This window comes from Chiloscyllium plagiosum, unplaced genomic scaffold (assembly GCF_037043375.1).
Source record: "Chiloscyllium plagiosum isolate Xiang-an unplaced genomic scaffold, Cpla_swu_hap1 HiC_scaffold_7, whole genome shotgun sequence".
NCBI classification, from domain to species: Eukaryota; Metazoa; Chordata; class Chondrichthyes; order Orectolobiformes; family Hemiscylliidae; genus Chiloscyllium; species Chiloscyllium plagiosum.
The window spans coordinates 113,553,053-113,570,627 of NW_028270145.1; the positions used below are offsets into that span (position 1 = coordinate 113,553,053).

General features: G+C 44.0%; 1 protein-coding gene across 18 annotated transcripts in view; it reads left to right on the forward strand.

Moving 5' to 3' along the window:
* The window catches only part of obsl1a (obscurin like cytoskeletal adaptor 1a), a 306,290-nt gene that overhangs the window by 96,334 nt on the left and 192,381 nt on the right, over positions 1-17,575 (forward strand). For 15 of the 18 annotated variants that reach the window (XM_087989381.1, XM_087989383.1, XM_087989372.1 and 12 more), the window contains 4 exons: positions 2,963-3,232; positions 5,169-5,438; positions 6,978-7,247; positions 16,291-16,560. In XM_087989381.1, the coding sequence (XP_087845507.1) occupies positions 2,963-3,232; positions 5,169-5,438; positions 6,978-7,247; positions 16,291-16,560 (1,080 nt within the window). The remainder of the gene's footprint in view (positions 1-2,962; positions 3,233-5,168; positions 5,439-6,977; positions 7,248-16,290; positions 16,561-17,575) is intronic. The other 3 variants (XM_087989386.1, XM_087989380.1, XM_087989388.1) reach the window with 1 other exon arrangement.

Below are 17,575 nucleotides of genomic sequence, written 5' to 3' on the forward strand. Positions count from 1 at the left end.
ACTATTTCAAGAAAGGTGGTCAGGAAAAGCCACGGAACTACAGACCCATGACCCTGACATCCATGGTGGATACGTTTTTGAGAGAATCCAGAGGGACTGGATTTGCATGTATTTGGAAAGGCAAGGACTGATTAGGGATATTCAACATGGCTTTGTGCATGGGAAATCATGTCTCACAAACTTGATTGAATTTTTTGCAGAGGTAATGAAGAGAACTGATGAGGGCAGAGCAGTGGATGTGATCTATCTGGACTTCAGTAATGTGTTCAACATGGTAGACTGGTTAGCGAGGTTAGGTCACATGGAATACAGAGAGAACCTAGCTATTTGGATACATACAGATACAAAACCATGGCTCCAAGGTAGAAGACAGAAGGTGGTGGTGGATGAATGTTTTTCAGACTGGAAACCTGTGACCAGTGCTGTGCCACAAGGATCAATGCTGGGTCCACTGCTAACATCAGTTACATAAATGGTTTGGATGTGAACATGGGAGATATAGTTAGTAAGTTTGCAGATGGCATCGGAAGTGGAGATGTAGTGAACAGCAAAGACGGTTACCTCAGAGTACAATGGGATCTTGATCAGATAGGCCAATGGGCTGAGGAGTGGCAGATGGAGTTTAATTTAGATAAATGTGAGATGTTGCATTTTGGAAAGGCAAATCAGAGCAGGACTTATACATTTAGTGGTAAGGCCCTGGGAAGCATTGCTGAACAAAGAGACCTTGGAATCCAGGTTCATAGTCCCTTGAAAGTGGAGTAGCAGGAAGAGAGGATAGTGAAGGAGGCATTTGGTATTCTTTCCTTTATTGGTCAGGTCATTGAGTATAGATTAGATTCCCTATAGTATGGAAACAGGCCCTTTGGCCCAACAAGTCCACATTAACCCTCTGAAGAGTAACCCACCCAGACCAATTCCCCTACCCTACATTTACCCCTGACTATTGCACCGAACACAATTTAGCATTGCCAATGCACCTAACCTGCACATTGTTAGATTGTGGGAGGAAACTGGAACACTCAGAGGAAACCCACGCAAACACGGGGAGAACGTGCAAACTCCACACAGACAGTTGCCCGAGGCCAGAATTGAACCCAGGTTCCTGGCGCTGTGAGGCAGCAGTGCTAACCATTGAGCCACTGTGCCGCCCTTAAGAGTTGGGAGGTCATGTTGCGACTGTGTTGGACATTGGTTAATACTCCTTTGGAATATACTGTGCAATTTTGTCCTCCCTTCTATCAGAAGGATATTGTAAGTCTCTTCTGAACCCTTTCAAGATTCACAAAGATCTTGCTCGGGTTGGAGGGTTTGAGCTATATGGAGGGGCTGAATAGGCTGGTGCCTGTTTTCCCTAGAGCGTTCGAGGCTGAGGAGTGACCTTATAGAGGTTTATAAAATCTTGAAGGTCATGGATAGGGTAAATCTCTGAGGTATTTTCCCCAGAGTGGGGGAATCCAGACCTAGAGGGCTTAAGTTTAGGGTGAGAGAAGTAAAATTTAAAAAGGACCTAAGGGGCAACCTTTTCACGCAGAAGGTGGTGCATGTACGGAATGAGCTGCCAAAGGAAGTGGTGGAAACTGGTAAAGTTACAACATTTAAAAGGCGTCTGAATGGGTATATGAATCGGAAGAGTTTAGAGGGATATGGGCCAAGTGCTGGCAAATGGGACTAGATTATCCTAGGATATCTGGTCAGCATAGACAAGTTGGTCCGAAGGGTTTGTTTCCATGATGTACATCTCTATTCCACTATCTCCTCTAAACTTTACCCCTCTCACCTTAAACTAAGGCCCCTTGGATTTGATATTTTCATTTTAGCTCAAGACTCTTGACTATCCACCCTATACATGCCTCTCATAGTTTTATATTTTACTACCTGGATCAGGTTGTCCCTCAGCCCTCAACCCTCTTGCGAAGATAATCCAAGTTTGGCGAACCTCTTCTTATAGCTAATATGTTCCAACCCAGGCAACATCCTGTTAACCCTCTTCTGCTTCCTCTCCTACGTTCCACATCCTTCCTGTAGTGTGGTGTTCACACTGCACAGAATATAAATGTGTTTTATGTAACTGCAACATGACTTGCCAACATCTATACTCACTGGTGTGATTGATGAATGCAAGCATGCCATTCATCTTCTTTACCTTGTGCATGAATTGCAGAGGGTTGTTTGGAGGTGCATCTCTATGACTTTATGAATGGCCACATTGTGAGCCATAACAATTCAGTGGTCCTTCACAGTAGATTCAAATGTTAAAGCATGAGGGCTGGTGGCACAGATTAGGTTTGTTCAGAAATATTTTCTAATCAACTTGTTCTGGGATGTTGTTACACACCTCTGGAGTAGGTGGCAATTTAAGCTAGGCCCCTGGCTCAAAGTTAGGGCAGTACCAATATTGTACAAAAAGAGTGAGGAGTGATTTGATTCAGGTCCTTCAATTAATAAAAGATGTTGACAGGATCAATAGAAAAACTATTTCCTCTGATGTTTTAATGGGGTATGGTGCAGTTGTATGGGGGTGAAGTCCAGACAGGGATTCAAAGGGCAGGCTGTTCATGGGCAATGCCAAAAGATGAGATTGGGGGGGGGGGGGGGGGGGGCACGATGCTTGAAGCTCTGATCAGTCATGCGTCTTATTAAATGGTATAATGGGCTTGGAGGGACCAAATGGCCTCCTTCTTTGTTAAACGCGCAACTGATTCAGTACTGTTCTTCAGGCCATACAAACCTGAGGTCCCACCAAGTCTGGGTGTGCAATCCCAGAGTGAGCAGTACTCTCTTCTGTCTGTGTTTCTCCATCTCATGCTTTCTCTACCTCCTTTCTCACTCCCTCTACCAGTCACATCTTGCTGTCTCTCGTTTTGTTTTTCTCTCCTTGTTGCACAGTACTCCTTTTGCTCTTCTTCTATATTTTTCTTGATTTTCTTAATTTTTCTTTCTCTCTCTGTGTTGGACCCAGAGCCTCCAGTGAGAATTGTCAACAGTTCCTCTTCGCTGTTGAGTGTACTGACTGGGGGTGAAATTGTCCTCTCGTGTGAGGTCTCACAGCCCAAGGCAGAAGTGAGATGGTACAAGGATGGAGTGGAGGTGGAGCAGAGTGAGAGATCCATGATGGAGGTGGACAGAGGGTACAGGAAGTTGACCATTTGCCCAGCTGCTCTGGGGGACCAAGGAACGTATGTGTGCAAAGCAGTTGACATCTCAGCGAAGTTTGAAGTGACTGTGTCTGGTGAGTCCTCAGTCAAGCCGCACTTGAACCATTGACATTCTTTCATGTGGTGTGGAGAGCACAGCTTTCATTCAGAGTTATAACAGAAGACACAGAGAAATCCCAGCAGGATCTCTGGATAAGTTGTCATGCTCCCAGATATCCTGCCTTGTTACAGAGGCAGAGTGAGAGCATTTATTAATTTTTGGCTTCAAGGGTACTAAATGCATGGTCAGTAGTGGAATGGTTGGAGGGGGGAAACGGGAATGATTGAAATCAAGAATAGTCAAAAGGCAAAAATAGGTGGAGCTCAAAGATCCCAGAGAATTCAAAGTTTATGAGAAGATTTGTAGCTCGGGTGCTCATTGTTGTGGTTCTGTTCGCCGAACTGGGAATTTGTGTTGCAGATGTTTCGTTCCCTGTCTAGGTGATATCCTCAGTGCTTGGGAGCCTCTGGCCACTGGAGCGGACAGCTGGAACTGACAACTGGAAGCAGCAGAAACAAATCACTATAAATGCCAGAGGAAACATCACAGAAGCACTTCACAGGAGGCTCCCAAGCACTGAGGACGTCACCTAGACAGGGGACGAAACGTCTGCAACACAAATTCCCAGCTCGGCGAACAGAACCACAACATCCTAGAGAATCTGGTTTAGTATTAGAAACTTGTCAGCCAGGTTTCTTCAATTTACAAAAAAAACATGTATTCTAAATAAAGCTTACTCAAACAACTCATGCAGAGAATATTAACAAAGAAATGTTCGGACTCTGCAAATTTCAATATGATTTATATTAAATTTAGGATGGTAGAATATGAAGCATCTTTGAGTGGCAGAATCCACGGTTGAACAGCACCACTGAACATATCAGATAGCAAACATGTCCGAGACTTGATCTCTTAGCAACTCCTCTGGACGTTAATGATGATGTGGGTCACTCATTCACATCGAAGCTTCACAAAAGATTCCATTTCTTCTTTTTTGACGATTAAGCCTTGAAACCTCTACCATGATTGCTGATGTTCACTAAATTCCACCTTGTTCTCTTGGTCTGCACTCTCTTGATGTCTAGAAACTACACTCCAGCACTTAAATCCAGACACAGTAAGCTTCACTGACCCAGTACTGCCTGAGTTTATTTTTAAGCTCTAATGTGGTTTAGTTGCACAGGTAGAAAGTTCCCTTCATCCTCACAGCTCTTCTGAACCCTTAGTGACACAGGGCTCCTCAGAGCTCCCTCTACTCCTAGGACTTTTCTGCAGCCTGGATTCCAACAACCAGCTGTCTGCTATTTCCTAGAAGTTGTCCATTCATTCTATCATCACAGCTATTTAACTGCTCTTGACTTGCCATGAAATCCCCAACTATAGGGGGATTTCAGTATGGAGCAAAAAACTTTTCAGTAGTTCCTCAACGTCTTTCCACATTAAGATTGAATATGTTTCTGTCTTCTTCGCCAACTAAATGTGATCCAGTAACTACTTTATAGTATTTTGGTGTGATCTATTGAAAACATTGCAATGGGAATATTCTTTATCCTGTAATTTCAACAAAATTATATCTGCCCTGTACCAACTTTCTTTTCATCTTTTTCATTTTCTTTCATTCTCTGAATCACTTTCTCTCTCACTCTTTCATATTATGTTTTTCTTTTTCTAATTCTGGTTCTGTCTTTTTCTATCTCTTTATCCTTATTTCTCTTTTTTCTATTTCTTTGTGCCATTATGATTTTTTAATTTCATATTCTTCTGCATGCCTCTCTTCCTCCTCTGTCTATCTCCCTATCTTCCTCTTCCTCTGCTTTTTTCTGTATATTGCCCTGCTCTCTAACAATCATTTTCCTCTTTGAATTTCTTTGTCACTCCTCCTCACACTCCCTTCCTTTATATTTTAGCTAATTTCCCTCACTCTTCTCTCTCACTCCTCTCTCTTTCTCTCATCTCTGTGTTGGATCTAGATCCTCCAGTGAGAATTGTCGACAGCACCTCTCCGGCATTGAATGTACTGACCGGGAGTGAGCTTGTTCTTTTGTGCGAGGTCTCGCAGCCTGAGGCGGAGGTGAGATGGTACAAGGATGGAGTGGAGGTGGAGCACAGTGAGAGGGCCATGATGGAGGTGGACGGAAGATGTAGGAGGCTGACAATCCACCCTGCTACTATGGGGGACCAAGGAACATATTTATGCGACGCAGTTGATGTCTCAGCCAAGTTTGAAGTGACTGTGTCTGGTGAGTCCCCAGTCAAGCCGCACTCTCTAACTCTTGACATCGTTCCCTTTGGTGGGGAGGGCACTGCTTTCATTCAGAGTTACAACAGGGAGAAATCACAACAGGATCTCGGGGATAGATTGTCATATTATCAGATGTCATGCCTTGATATAGAAGCCGAATGAGAAAGTTGTTCAATTCCTTACTTCAAGGTAACTGAAGACATGGCCAGCAATGGGGGAGAGGTGGGATTTGTTAGTTAATTAAATCAGGAACAGTTACGTTTGGCCTACCTAATCTTTTCCTTTTCATAATTTCCTGTCAACCATCTGTAAGGCACAAGTCAAGATTGTGATAGAATATACGTGCCTGGATGGGTGCAGCTCCAACAGCACTTAAAAAGCTTAACACCATCCAGGATAAAGCCGCCTGCTTGAATGGCAACACATCCACAAGCAACCACTCAACACTCAGTTGCAACAGTATGTATCATTTAAAAGCAATGCCGAATTTTCCAAAATACCCTTAGACAGCACCTTCCAAACCTATGACCAATACCATATCGAAGAACAAGGGCAGTAGATGGGAACACCACCATCTGCAAGTTTCCGTCCAAGTCACTCACTATCCTCACTTGGAAATATATTGCCATTCCTTCACTGTTGATGGGTCAAAATCCTTCCATTAGGGCATTCTGAGTCTGCTTACATCACATGGACTTTAAGAAAGCAGCTTACCAACATCGTCTAAAGGGCAACTAGGTCTGCCAACTATGCCCATGTCCCCAACTGAATAAAGAACAACCTAGAGAAGCTTTTACAGTTCCATTTTATGTCTCTTGCTAGTTTGCAATCATAATCATTTGCCATTTTTTTAAAAAACAGCTTTTTGCCCTCCTTTGCTGAGATTATCAATTCTCCAGATTCATATAACCTCACATTGCTGCCAGGGAAAGAATGGTTTGAGTTGCTAAGGAATGGAGTTTAGAGAGGCGACCAAAACAGTGGCTTCAATTTCCCTGCTGTTTAACTATCTGAAGTTTCCAAAATAGCCAATAGTGGAGGAATTGAGACTGATGTAATGAATTAGAGCTGGGTGTTTACAGTGCACAGGTGAAAACTGACACTACCCCTTAGGATTTAAGATTTTTTGTGTTGCACATGATATTGTTCCTGTCCCTGTAAACACCAAGCCACTAGTTCAATTTGAGCTGTGTGATAGGGTCACTATTACTGTAATACCTTCCTTCTTATCTTTCTGTTTGTAATTCATTCCAAATTCTGCTGCACCTGTCCAATTCATTTCTCTCCCTCTCTTTCACATTCATATTTCCTGCTGTATTTTAATATTTCCGTATCTCACTATTTTATGTTCTGGCTCCAAGCCTCCCTTCCTCCTCAAGTTTTTCTCTGCTTTTCCTATCTCTCTTCACCCCACTAACATTCAACCACTTGCTTTCCATTGCTTTCATTGACCCTTCGCCTTGCATCCTTTCATTTCTCTCCTTCTCTGTCTTCTTTTTCCTCATTCTCTCTCTCTGTCTCTGTGTGTTGGATTCAGAACCTCCGGTGAGAATCATCACCAGTTCCTCTCCAGTATTGAGCGTACTGACCGGGAGTAAAATTTTCCTCTCGTGTGAGCTCTCTCAGCCCCAAGGAGAGGTGAGATGGCACAAGGATGGGGTGGAAGTGGAGCAAAGTGAGAGATCCACAATGGAGGTGAATGGAACGTGCAGGAGGCTGACCATCTGCCCAGCGGTGATGGACGACCAAGGAATATATATGTGCGATGCAGTTGATGACTTGGCCAAGTTTGAAGTGACTGTGTCCGGTGAGTCCGAAGGTACAAACAATGACTGCAGATGCTGGAAACCAGATTCTGGATTAGTGGTGCTGGAAGAGCACAGCAGTTCAGGCAGCATCTGAGGAGCAGTAAAATCGGCGTTTCGGAAATGTCGATTTTACTGCTCCTTGGATACTGCCTGAACTGCTGTGCTCTTCCAGCACCACTAATCCAGAATCTGGTTTCCAGCACCTGCAGTCATTGTTTTACCTAGTTGATTTTAACCCTACTGCGAATCCTCTTGCAAGGATGCCTGCCTTGAAGAAGTTTTCCTCCCTGTATTTACGGTGAGTCGTAAGTCAAGCCACATTCGAATCATTGACATTGTTCCCTCTGGTGGGATGAGGTGCACTGCTGTCAAAGAACAAAGATCTGTCTAGCATAGTAACAGGCCATTCGGTCCACCAAAACTGTGCCGCCATGTAACACCTTTCTAAACTAAAAACCTCTTGCCTCTATGCAGTCTGTATCCTTCTATTCATTCCTTTTCATGCATCTGTCGAGATACCATTTAAATTTTGCTATTGTATCTGCCTCCTTCGTCCTTTCTGGCAGCGAATTCCATGCATTTAATACTGTTTGTGTAAAAAAACTGCCTCTCCTATCTCATAAACTTTCCCATTGTTTTCCTTAAATCTGTGTCCTCTTGTAATCGACATTTCTACCATTAGAAAAAGACTCTGACTCTCCCTTCTATCTATGCCACTCATAATTTTGGAACTACTATTGCTCCTCAACCTCAGATGTTCAAGTGAAAAAAACTGCTTCAGAGTTACAACAGGATACACAGAAAAGTTCTGACAGGATCTCAGGGATGGGTTGGCACACTCCCAGATTTGTTTGAGGCGGAGTGAGAAAGCTAGTCACTTTCTGGCATTAACGAAATTGAAGGAATGGGCAGCAGTGTTGCAGAGGGGTGAGTCATTTAAATCAGGAATGGTCAAGAAGCACTAGGAGATCCCAAAGGGTGATGAGGTTGGAATGGATTACAGTTATAGTAAGGGGAGAGGAAATGGAGGGATTTAAAAACAAGGATGAGAATTTGTAAACCATGGTAGGGCTCTGGGGAGTGTTGTCGAACAAAGGGACCTAGAGATGCAGGTGCATAGTTCTTTGAAAGTAAAGTTGCAGGTATACATGTTTGCCTTCATTGGTCAGTGAATTGAGTATAGGGTTTAGGATATCATGATGTGGCTGTGCAGGACATTGGTTAGACCATTTATAGAAGATGGTGTTCACATTTGGTCTCCTTGCTATAGGAAAGATTGAGGAGAAAGTGAGGTCTGCAGACGCTGGAGATCAAAGCTGAAACTTTATTGCTGGAACAGCACAGCAGGTCAGGCAGCATCTAGGGAACAGAAGATTCGACGTTTCGGGCACATGCCCTTCTTCAGGAATGAGCAGAGAGTGTTCAGCAGGAGAAGATAAAAGGTAGGGAGGAGGGACTTGGAGGAGGGGCATTGGAAATGTGATAGGTGGAAAGAGGTCAAGGTGAAGGTGATAGGTCGGAGTAGGGTGGAGGCGGAGAGGTCAAGAAGAAGACTGCAGGTCAGGAAGGCGGTGCCGGGCTGGAGGGATTCGGCTGAGACAAGGTGGGGGGAGGGGGGATGAAGAAACTGGTGAAGTCCAAGTTCATCCCCTGTGGTTGGAGGGTTCCCAGTCGGAAGATAAGACGCTCCTCCTCCGACCGTCGCGTTGTTGTGGTTTGGCGGTTCACAAAGATATTGCCAGGATTGGAGGATGACCTATAGAGAAAGGCTGAATAAGCTGGGGCTTTTTTCCGTGGAGTGTTGGAGGCCGAGGTTTATAAAATCATGAGCGGCATGGATAGGGTGAATAGCCAGGGTCTTTCCCCCAGGGTAGGGGGAGTCCAAAACTAGAGGGCATTGGTTTAACATAAGAGGGGAAAGATTTAAAAGGATCTAAGGAGCAATGTTTTCATGCAGTTGATGGTATGTGTATGGAATGAGCTGCCAGAGAAAGTGGTGGAAATGGATAAAATTATGTCATTTAAAAGGCATCTGGATGGATACATGAATAGGAAGCATATAGATGGATATGAACCAAACGTTGGCATTTGACAAGGTGCCACACAGAAAGCTGGTGCATAAGGTGAAGGTGCACAGCATTACAGGTAATGTATTAGTAAGGATAGAGGATTGCTAAACTAACAAAGCAAAAAGTGGGAATACGTGGGTGTTTTTCTGGTTGAAGATCAGTGGCTAATGGTGTATTTCAGAGATCAGTGTTGGGACTGCAATTGTTTACAATTGATTTGTAGTTGAGGACCTAGTGTAGTGTGTCAAAGTTTGCAGATGACACTAAGATGAGTGGTAGAGCAAAGTATACAGAGGATATTGAAAGTCTTTAGAGGAATACAGAAGGGAGAGGCGATGGCCCAATGTGTATTATCGTTTGACTATCAATCCCGCGACATAGATCATGTTCTCGGGACCTGGGTTCAAATCCTGCCATGGCAGATCATTTAATTCAACTTTAAAAATCTGGAATTAAGTATCTAATGATGAAGATTGTTGAGGAAAACCCATCTTGGTCACAAATGTGCTTTAGGGAAGGAAACTGCCATCCTACCTACTTGTGACTCCAGACCCACAGGAATGTGGTTGACTCGTAACTGCCCTCTGGACAGTTAAGGATGGGTAGTAAATACTGTCCCACTCAGTGATGCCCAGATTCTATGAATGAATTTTAAAATACACCGTGTTAGGAACTTCTATTGAGCAGCGTGACAGGGTTGCTGTTAAGATAAAACAAACCAGAGGTGGCATACCATGGACAGGGATTGTTCAAGGCATTATGGAGACATTGGAAATGGGTCATGGACGTATTCTCTATTCCATGTTTTCAACAATGTTATATTTGCCCTATATTATTTCCAAGGTAAATATAACTCACCCTCTTTTTCACTCTCTTTCAATCTCTGCATCACTTTCACATTATGATCTTCTCTCTCATTTATTTCTTCATTTTACTTTCACGCTCTCTTCCTTCAATCTCTTTCTCTGATCCTTTCTTCTGTTATATTTTTACATTTCCCTTCCTTTCTACTTCATGATCTTTGTCCATACCTCTTGTCTATTCCCTACTTCACTGTTTCTCTGAGACACATCACACCCTTGCTCCACTTGACTCTCCTTTACACTCCCTTTTTTCTTACTTTTATGTAATTTGCTTTGCTCTCTTTCTCTCTGTCACTCTGTGTTGCATCTGGACCCCCTCGTGAAAATCGTCCACAGTACGTCTCTGGTTTTGAGTGTATTAACCGGGAGTGAGGTTGTCCTCTTGTGAGCTTTCACAACCTGAGGCAGAAGTGAGATGGTACAAAGATGGGGTGGGGGTGGAACAGAGTGAGAGGTCCACGATGGAGGTGGACAGAGGGTGCAGGAGGCTGACTATCAGTCTGACTGTAATGGGGGACCAAGGGACATATATGTGTGTGATTCAGTTGATGACTTGGCCAAGATTGAAGGGACCATGTCTGGGGAGTTCTCCGTAAAACTGCACTCGAAACATTGATATTATTCCCTTTGGTGGGGAGGCAGAGGACATTGCTGTCATGGTGTGGTAGAGGAACAGGCCCTTCAGTCCACCAAGATTTCATCAACACATGATGCCTTTATAAACTAAAAATCTTTGGCCTCTGTGTTGGCATTTTTAAAAATTCACTTATTGGATGTGGGCATCACTGGCTGGCAGATTTATTGTGCATCCCTAGTTGCTGTTGAGAAGCTGGTGGTGAGCTGCATTCTTGAACTGCTGCAGTCCACATCTGTTTGTTGACCCACAATGCCCAAAGGGAGGGAATTCCAGGATTTTGACCTGGTAGTACTGAAGGAATGGTGTTATATTTTCAAATCAGGATGGTGAGTGTCTTGATGGGGAACTTGCAGGTGGTGATGTTCCCATGAATCTGCTGCACTTGTACATCTGGATGGAAGTGGTTGTGGGTTTGGAAGATGCTGTCTAAGGATCTTTTTACACACTGTTGCTAGTGAATATTGTAGTTGGATGGAGTGGATGTTTGCGAATGTAGTGCAAGTCAAGTGGACAGTTTTGCCCTTATCGGTGTCAAGCTTCTTGAGTGTTGATCAAGCTGCACCCATCCAGGCAAGTGGGTTTTATTTCATCACACTACTGACTTCTTCCTGTAGTTGGTGATGGGCTTTGGGGTGTCCGAAGGTGAGTTACTCCCTGCAGATCTACCTTCTGACCTGCTCTTGCAGTCATTGTGTTTATGTGGCAAGTCCAGTTGAGATCCTGGCCAATGGTAACCCACCCAGGATGTTGATAATGGGGGATTCAGTGATGGTAACACCATTGAATGTCAACGGGTGGTCGTTAGATTGTCTGTTATTAGAGATAGTCATTGCTTGAATTTTTATGGTGTGAATGTTACTTGCCACTAGATATTGCCACAAGTCTAGATATTGTCCAGATTTTGATGCATTTGAACATGGACTACTTCAGCATCTGAGGAGTCACAAATAATGCTGAACATTATGCAAATATTGGCAACAATCCCCACTTCTGACCTTATGATGGAGGAGGGGTTATTGATGAAGCAACTGAAAATGTGTGGGCCTTGGACACTATCCTGGGGAACTCCTGAAGACATGTTCTGGAACCATGATGACTAACCTCCAGCAACGACAACCATCTTCCAATATACCAGCTACAACTCCAACCAGTGGAGAGTTTGCCCTGATAACCATTGATTTCAGTTTTGCTAGGGTTCCTTGATGCCACACTTAGAGTCATAGAGATGTACAGCATGGAAACAGACCCTTCGGTCCAACCCGTCCATGCCGACCAGATATCCCAACCCAATCTAGTCCCACCTACCAGCACCCAGCCCATATCCCTCCAAACCCTTCCTATTCACATACCCATCCAAATGCCTCTTAAATGTTGCAATTGTACAGCCTCCACCACATCCTCTGGCAGCTCATTCCATACACGTACCACCCTCTGCGTGAAAACGTCTCTTTTATATCTTTCCCCTCTCACCCTAAACCTTTTGCCCTCTAGTTCTGGACTCCCCGACCCCAGGGAAAAGACTTTGCCTATTTATCCTATCCATGCCCCTCATAATTTTGTAAACTTGGTCGAATGCAGCCTTGATATCAAGGACTGTCACTCTCACTTCCCCTCTGGAATTCAGCTCTGTTGTCCATGTGTAAACCAAGGCTGTAATGAGGTCAGGAGCTGACTAACCTAGGCAGAACTCCAATTGAGCATAACTGAGTAGGTTATTGCTGATCAGGTGCTGCTTGATATCATTTTGATGACGCCGTTCATCGCTTTACTCATGATCAAGACGAGACTGATGTATTGGTAATTGGCCTGCTTGGATTTGTTCTGTTTTTTGAGGACTTCCCATACATGAGCAATTTTCCACAATGGTAGATGGCAGTGTTGTAACTGTACTGGAACAGCTTGACTAGGGGACTGAAAAGTTCTGGAACATAGGTTTTCAGTACTGTTGCTGGAATGTTGTCAGGGCCCATAGCCTTTATAGTATCTAGTGCCTCTAACCATTTCTTGATATCACATGGAGTGAATCAAATTTACTGTAGACTGGTATCTGTATTTCTGGGTATCCTAGGAGGAGGCTGTGATGGATCATCGGGTTCTGGATCAGTGGTGCTGGAAGAGCACAGCAATTCAGGCAGCATCCGAGGACAGGCAAAATCGACGTTTCGGGCAAAAGCCCTTCATCAGGAATAAAGGCAGAGAGCCTGAAGCGTGGAGAGATAAGCTAGAGGAGGGTGGGGGTGGGGAGAGAGTAGCATAGAGTACAATAGGTGAAATGACCTGGGAGTTGCAGTGGGAGAGAGACTCCCTGAGATTCTTGTAGAGAGAGGAGGAAAACTTCTTCAAGGCAGGCATCCTTGCAAGAACCTTGCCACTTTTATCTGAAGTTTGCTGTGAATGCAGCAGCCTTATCTTTTGCACCTGTATGTTGTTGTGCTCTTCCATCATTTAAAATCGGCAGATTTGTGGACCCTCCTCCACAAATTTGTCCACTACTATTGATGACTGGATGCCGCATGACTCCAAATCATATACCTGATCATTTGGGTTTGGGATTGCTTAGCTGTGTCTATCAATTGTATGTTGTTTAGCATACAGGTAGTCCTGTTTGACCTGTATCCCTCTGTTCCCTGTCCTTTCATGTATCTATCAAGATGCCACTTAAATGTTGCTATTGTATCTATTTCTCCCACCTCTTCTGACAGGTGCTTGCGAATGCACTAACACCCCATGTGAAAGCATTTGCCCTTACATCTCCTTGAAACTTTCCCCCTTTTACCATAAACCTATGTCCCCTAATAATTAACAGTTCTCCCTGGAAAAAAAACCCAGCTATCCCTTCTATCTATGCCTCTCATAATTTTGTAACCTTCTAACAGGTCGCCTCTTAGTTTCAAGTGAAAAAAATTCATTCAGAGTTACAACAGGAGACACAGAAATCATGACAGGATCTCAGGGAAGGGTTGTCACACTCACAAATGTCACACTTTTTGCAGAGTTGGACAATAAGTCTGCTCACTTTCAAAAAGATTTGGGAATTCAAATTCAGGATTCTTGCAAGGTAAACTTGCAGGTTGAATCAGTAGTTAGGAAGGCAAGTGCAATGATGGCATTTGTTTTGAGAGGACTTGAATATAAAAGCAGGGATGTACTTCTAAGGCTCTATAATGCTCTGGTCAGACTACATTTGGAATATTGTCTGCAGTTTTGGGCCCCATTTCTCAGGAAGGATGTACTGGAGCGTTTTCAGAGAAGGTTCATGAAAATGATCCAAGGAATGAAAAGCTTAACATATGTGGAACGTTTGAGGACTCTGGCTTTATACTTGTTGGTGTTTAGAAGGATGAGGGGGGATCTAATTGAAACATACGGAAAACTGAATGGCCTGGAAAGAGTAGATGTTGGGAACATGTTTCCATTCATAAGAGAGACTAGGACCCAAGGATATAACCTTAAAGTAAAGGGAAGGCCTTTTAGAATGGAGATAAGGAGAAATGTCTTCAGCCAGAGAGTGGTGAATCTATGGAATTCATTGCCACAGAAGGCTGTGGAGGCCAGGTTATTGAATATATTTAAGACTGAGTTAGATAGGTTCTTGACTACCATGGGGATCAAAGGTTATAGGAAGAAAGTGGGAGAATGGGGTTGAGAAAGTTATCAGCCATAAATTATTAGTTGAGCAGACTCAATGGGCTGAATGGCCTAATTTATGCTCCTATGACTTATGGTCTTATGGTTTCTGAGGAAATTGAAGGCATGGTAAGCAGTGAGGCTAGGATGATTGAAATCAAGAGCATCAATAGATAAGAATAGAAAGAGCTCAGAAATCCTGAAGGATGGTGACGTTTGAGAAGATTACAGAGATAGGGATGACCTAATTTGTCCTCTTCGTTACTTCAAAGAACTCAATCAAGTTTGTGAGACATGATTTCCCTTGCATAAAGCCATGTTGACTATCCCTAATCAGTCCTTGCCTTGCCAAATGCATTTAAATCCTGTCCTTCCGGATTCACTCCAACAACTTGCCCACTACCAATGTCAGGCTCACTAGTCTATAGTTTCCTGGCTTTTCCTTACCACCTTTCTTAAATCGTGGCTTCAAGTTAGCCAACCTCCATTTTTCCGGCACCTCACTAGTGACTATCGGTGATACAAATATCTTGGCAAGGGGCCTGCAATTACTTCCCTAGCAGCCCACAGAGTTCTAGACCCTGAGGATCTATCCACTTTTTTGCATTTTAAGACGTCCAGTAACATGGAGATTTTTCAAGCTGTCACCATCTGTTTCCCTACATTCTATATCTTCCATGACCTTCTCCACAGTAAACACTGATGCAAAATACTCATTTCGTACCTTCCCTGTCTCAATATAGGCTGCCTTGCTGATCTATTCTCTCCCTAGTTACTCCTTTGTCCTTAATGTCTTCATAGATTCCCTTTGGATTCTCCTTAACTCTATTTGCCAAAGCTATCTCATGTCCCTTTTTTGCCCTCCTGATTTCCTTCTTAAGCATACTCCTACGGGTTCTAGTATTAGACATTTCAACTCTGAGGAGGAGATTCAGACTGTCAGCCCTTTGCCTCTCATAATTTTATAAACTTCTATCAAGTCTCCCATCAGCTTCGTATGCTCCAGAGAAAACAACCCTTATTTTTCCAGGCACTCCTTATAGGTCAGACCTTCTAACCCAGTCGGCATCCATTTCTGGACATTCAAGGCATCAAAGGGTATGGGTGAAAGTGGGAATATGGCATTGAGCTAGAGGATCAGCCATAATTGTATGGCATGATGGAGTAGACATGAATGGGTGATGGCTTACTTCAGCTCTTAGTTTCCATGTCTCTCTCAATTGTGAATTGTCAAGCAATCTCTCAATCCCGGTTTTGGATATACCTCAATAAACCTCAAGGTTCCACATTCCTCTGGTATGGAGAATTTCAAAGATTTATCACAAGCTGAAGGAAGAACTGTCTCCTCATCATCATCTGAAATGGCGGGCCCCTTATCCTGCGAATAGAGCATTGTTGTATTTTTCACAACATCAGTGGCCCTGATGAAAGAAGAGCAGAAAAAAGCTTTGTATGTCAGAACAAAAGCATTCTTGTCCCTCTGAATGTCATATCCGTATCTCACCTTCTGCAGTGTGGTAGGGTCAGCCTTACAGTAACACAAACCAAAGAGAGCACTGGGGACAAGGACTCTTCACAACCAGCTTCTTTCTGCTCTTCCCCTCTCTGTCCAAATCACCAGTGCACCCTTGCTGTTTATGTTTCCTCCTTCCTTGTCCCTTCCTCCCAGTCTTGCTAATTTTCTCTTCCTTTCCCTCATTTTTGCTCTTTCACTTCCTCCCTTTGTTCCTCTTTATTTTACTCTCTCCATTTAGATCTTCCGCCCTCAATTTTTCCAATTTCTCTCCCTCCCCCTCTCTGTCATTGTCACTCACATACTTTCTCTCCCCTTTTGTGTTGTATCTAGAACCTCCGGTAAGAATCATCAACAGTTCGTCTCCAGTGTTGAGTGTACTGACTGGGGCTGAGGTTGTCCTGACGTGTGAGCTCTCTCGGCCCAAGGCCGAGGTGAGTTGGTACAAGGATGGGGTTGAAGTGAAGCAGAACGAGAACTGCAGGATGGAGGTGGATGGAAGACGCAGGAGACTGACCATCCGCCAGGTTACAGTGGGGGACGGAGGAATATATCTGTGTGATGCAATCGATGACGCGGCCAAGTTTGAAGTGACTGTGTCCGGTGAGTCCTAAGTGAAGCCACAGTTGAAGTATTGACATCGTTCTGTCTGGATGGGGGTCACTGCTGTCATTAAGATTTATAACAGTAGACACAGAACTGCCTTCATGATCTCAGGGATGTGTTTTCACGCATCCAGATGTTATGTCTTGTTGCAGAACCAAAACTGCCTTGGAATTGAGAAAATGCTTTATTGTCTGATATTTGTTGTGAGTTGGGGAAACACAGTTAGTCTTTAATTAGGATACCAGGATAAGATCTCACAGATATGGAGCAGGAGTAGGACATTTGACCTCTCAAGCCTTCCCTGACTTTCAATTAGATAATGATTGAATCTTTACCTTTAACCAACCTTGCAGGTTACTTAGGGCTCTTGTGGTGGCATTTCTAACTCAGACCTAGAAGATCCAGATTCTAATCCCAGTTGAAGCATGTCATGTCACACCTACGTCATTTTAATAGTAGTGGCCCAGAGCCTGCGTGTTTTGTTTTTAAGAATGAGTTAGATTTAGTTAGAACATGGTTGAAAAGTGTGGCGCTGGAAAAGCTCAGCAGGTCAGGCAGCATCTGAGGTGGAGGAGAATTGATTTTTGGGCGTAAGCCCTTCATCAGGAATGTGGGGAGAGGTGGGGGAGAAGGCCGAGAGATAAATAGGAGGGTTGGACTAGGACTGGGGTGAATGTAGCTGAGAAGGCAATAGATGGATGCAGGTGTGGGGGAGGGGGAGTGATGGCGAAAGTTCGGAGTGGAGTGTGGAGTGAACAGGTGGGAAGGAAGATGGACAGGTGGAACAGTTCAAGAGGGCAGTGCCGAGTTGGAGGATTGGGTCTGGGATGTGGTGGGGGCAGGAGAGATGAGAAAGCTGGTGAAATTGGCGTTGATGTCATGTGGTTAGAGGGTCCCAAGGCAGAAGATGAGAAGTTCTTCCTCCAGGTGTCAGGTGGCTAGGATTTAATGATGGAAGAAGCCCAAGACTTGCATGTCCTTGGAGGAGTGGGAGAAGGAGTTGAAGTGGTTG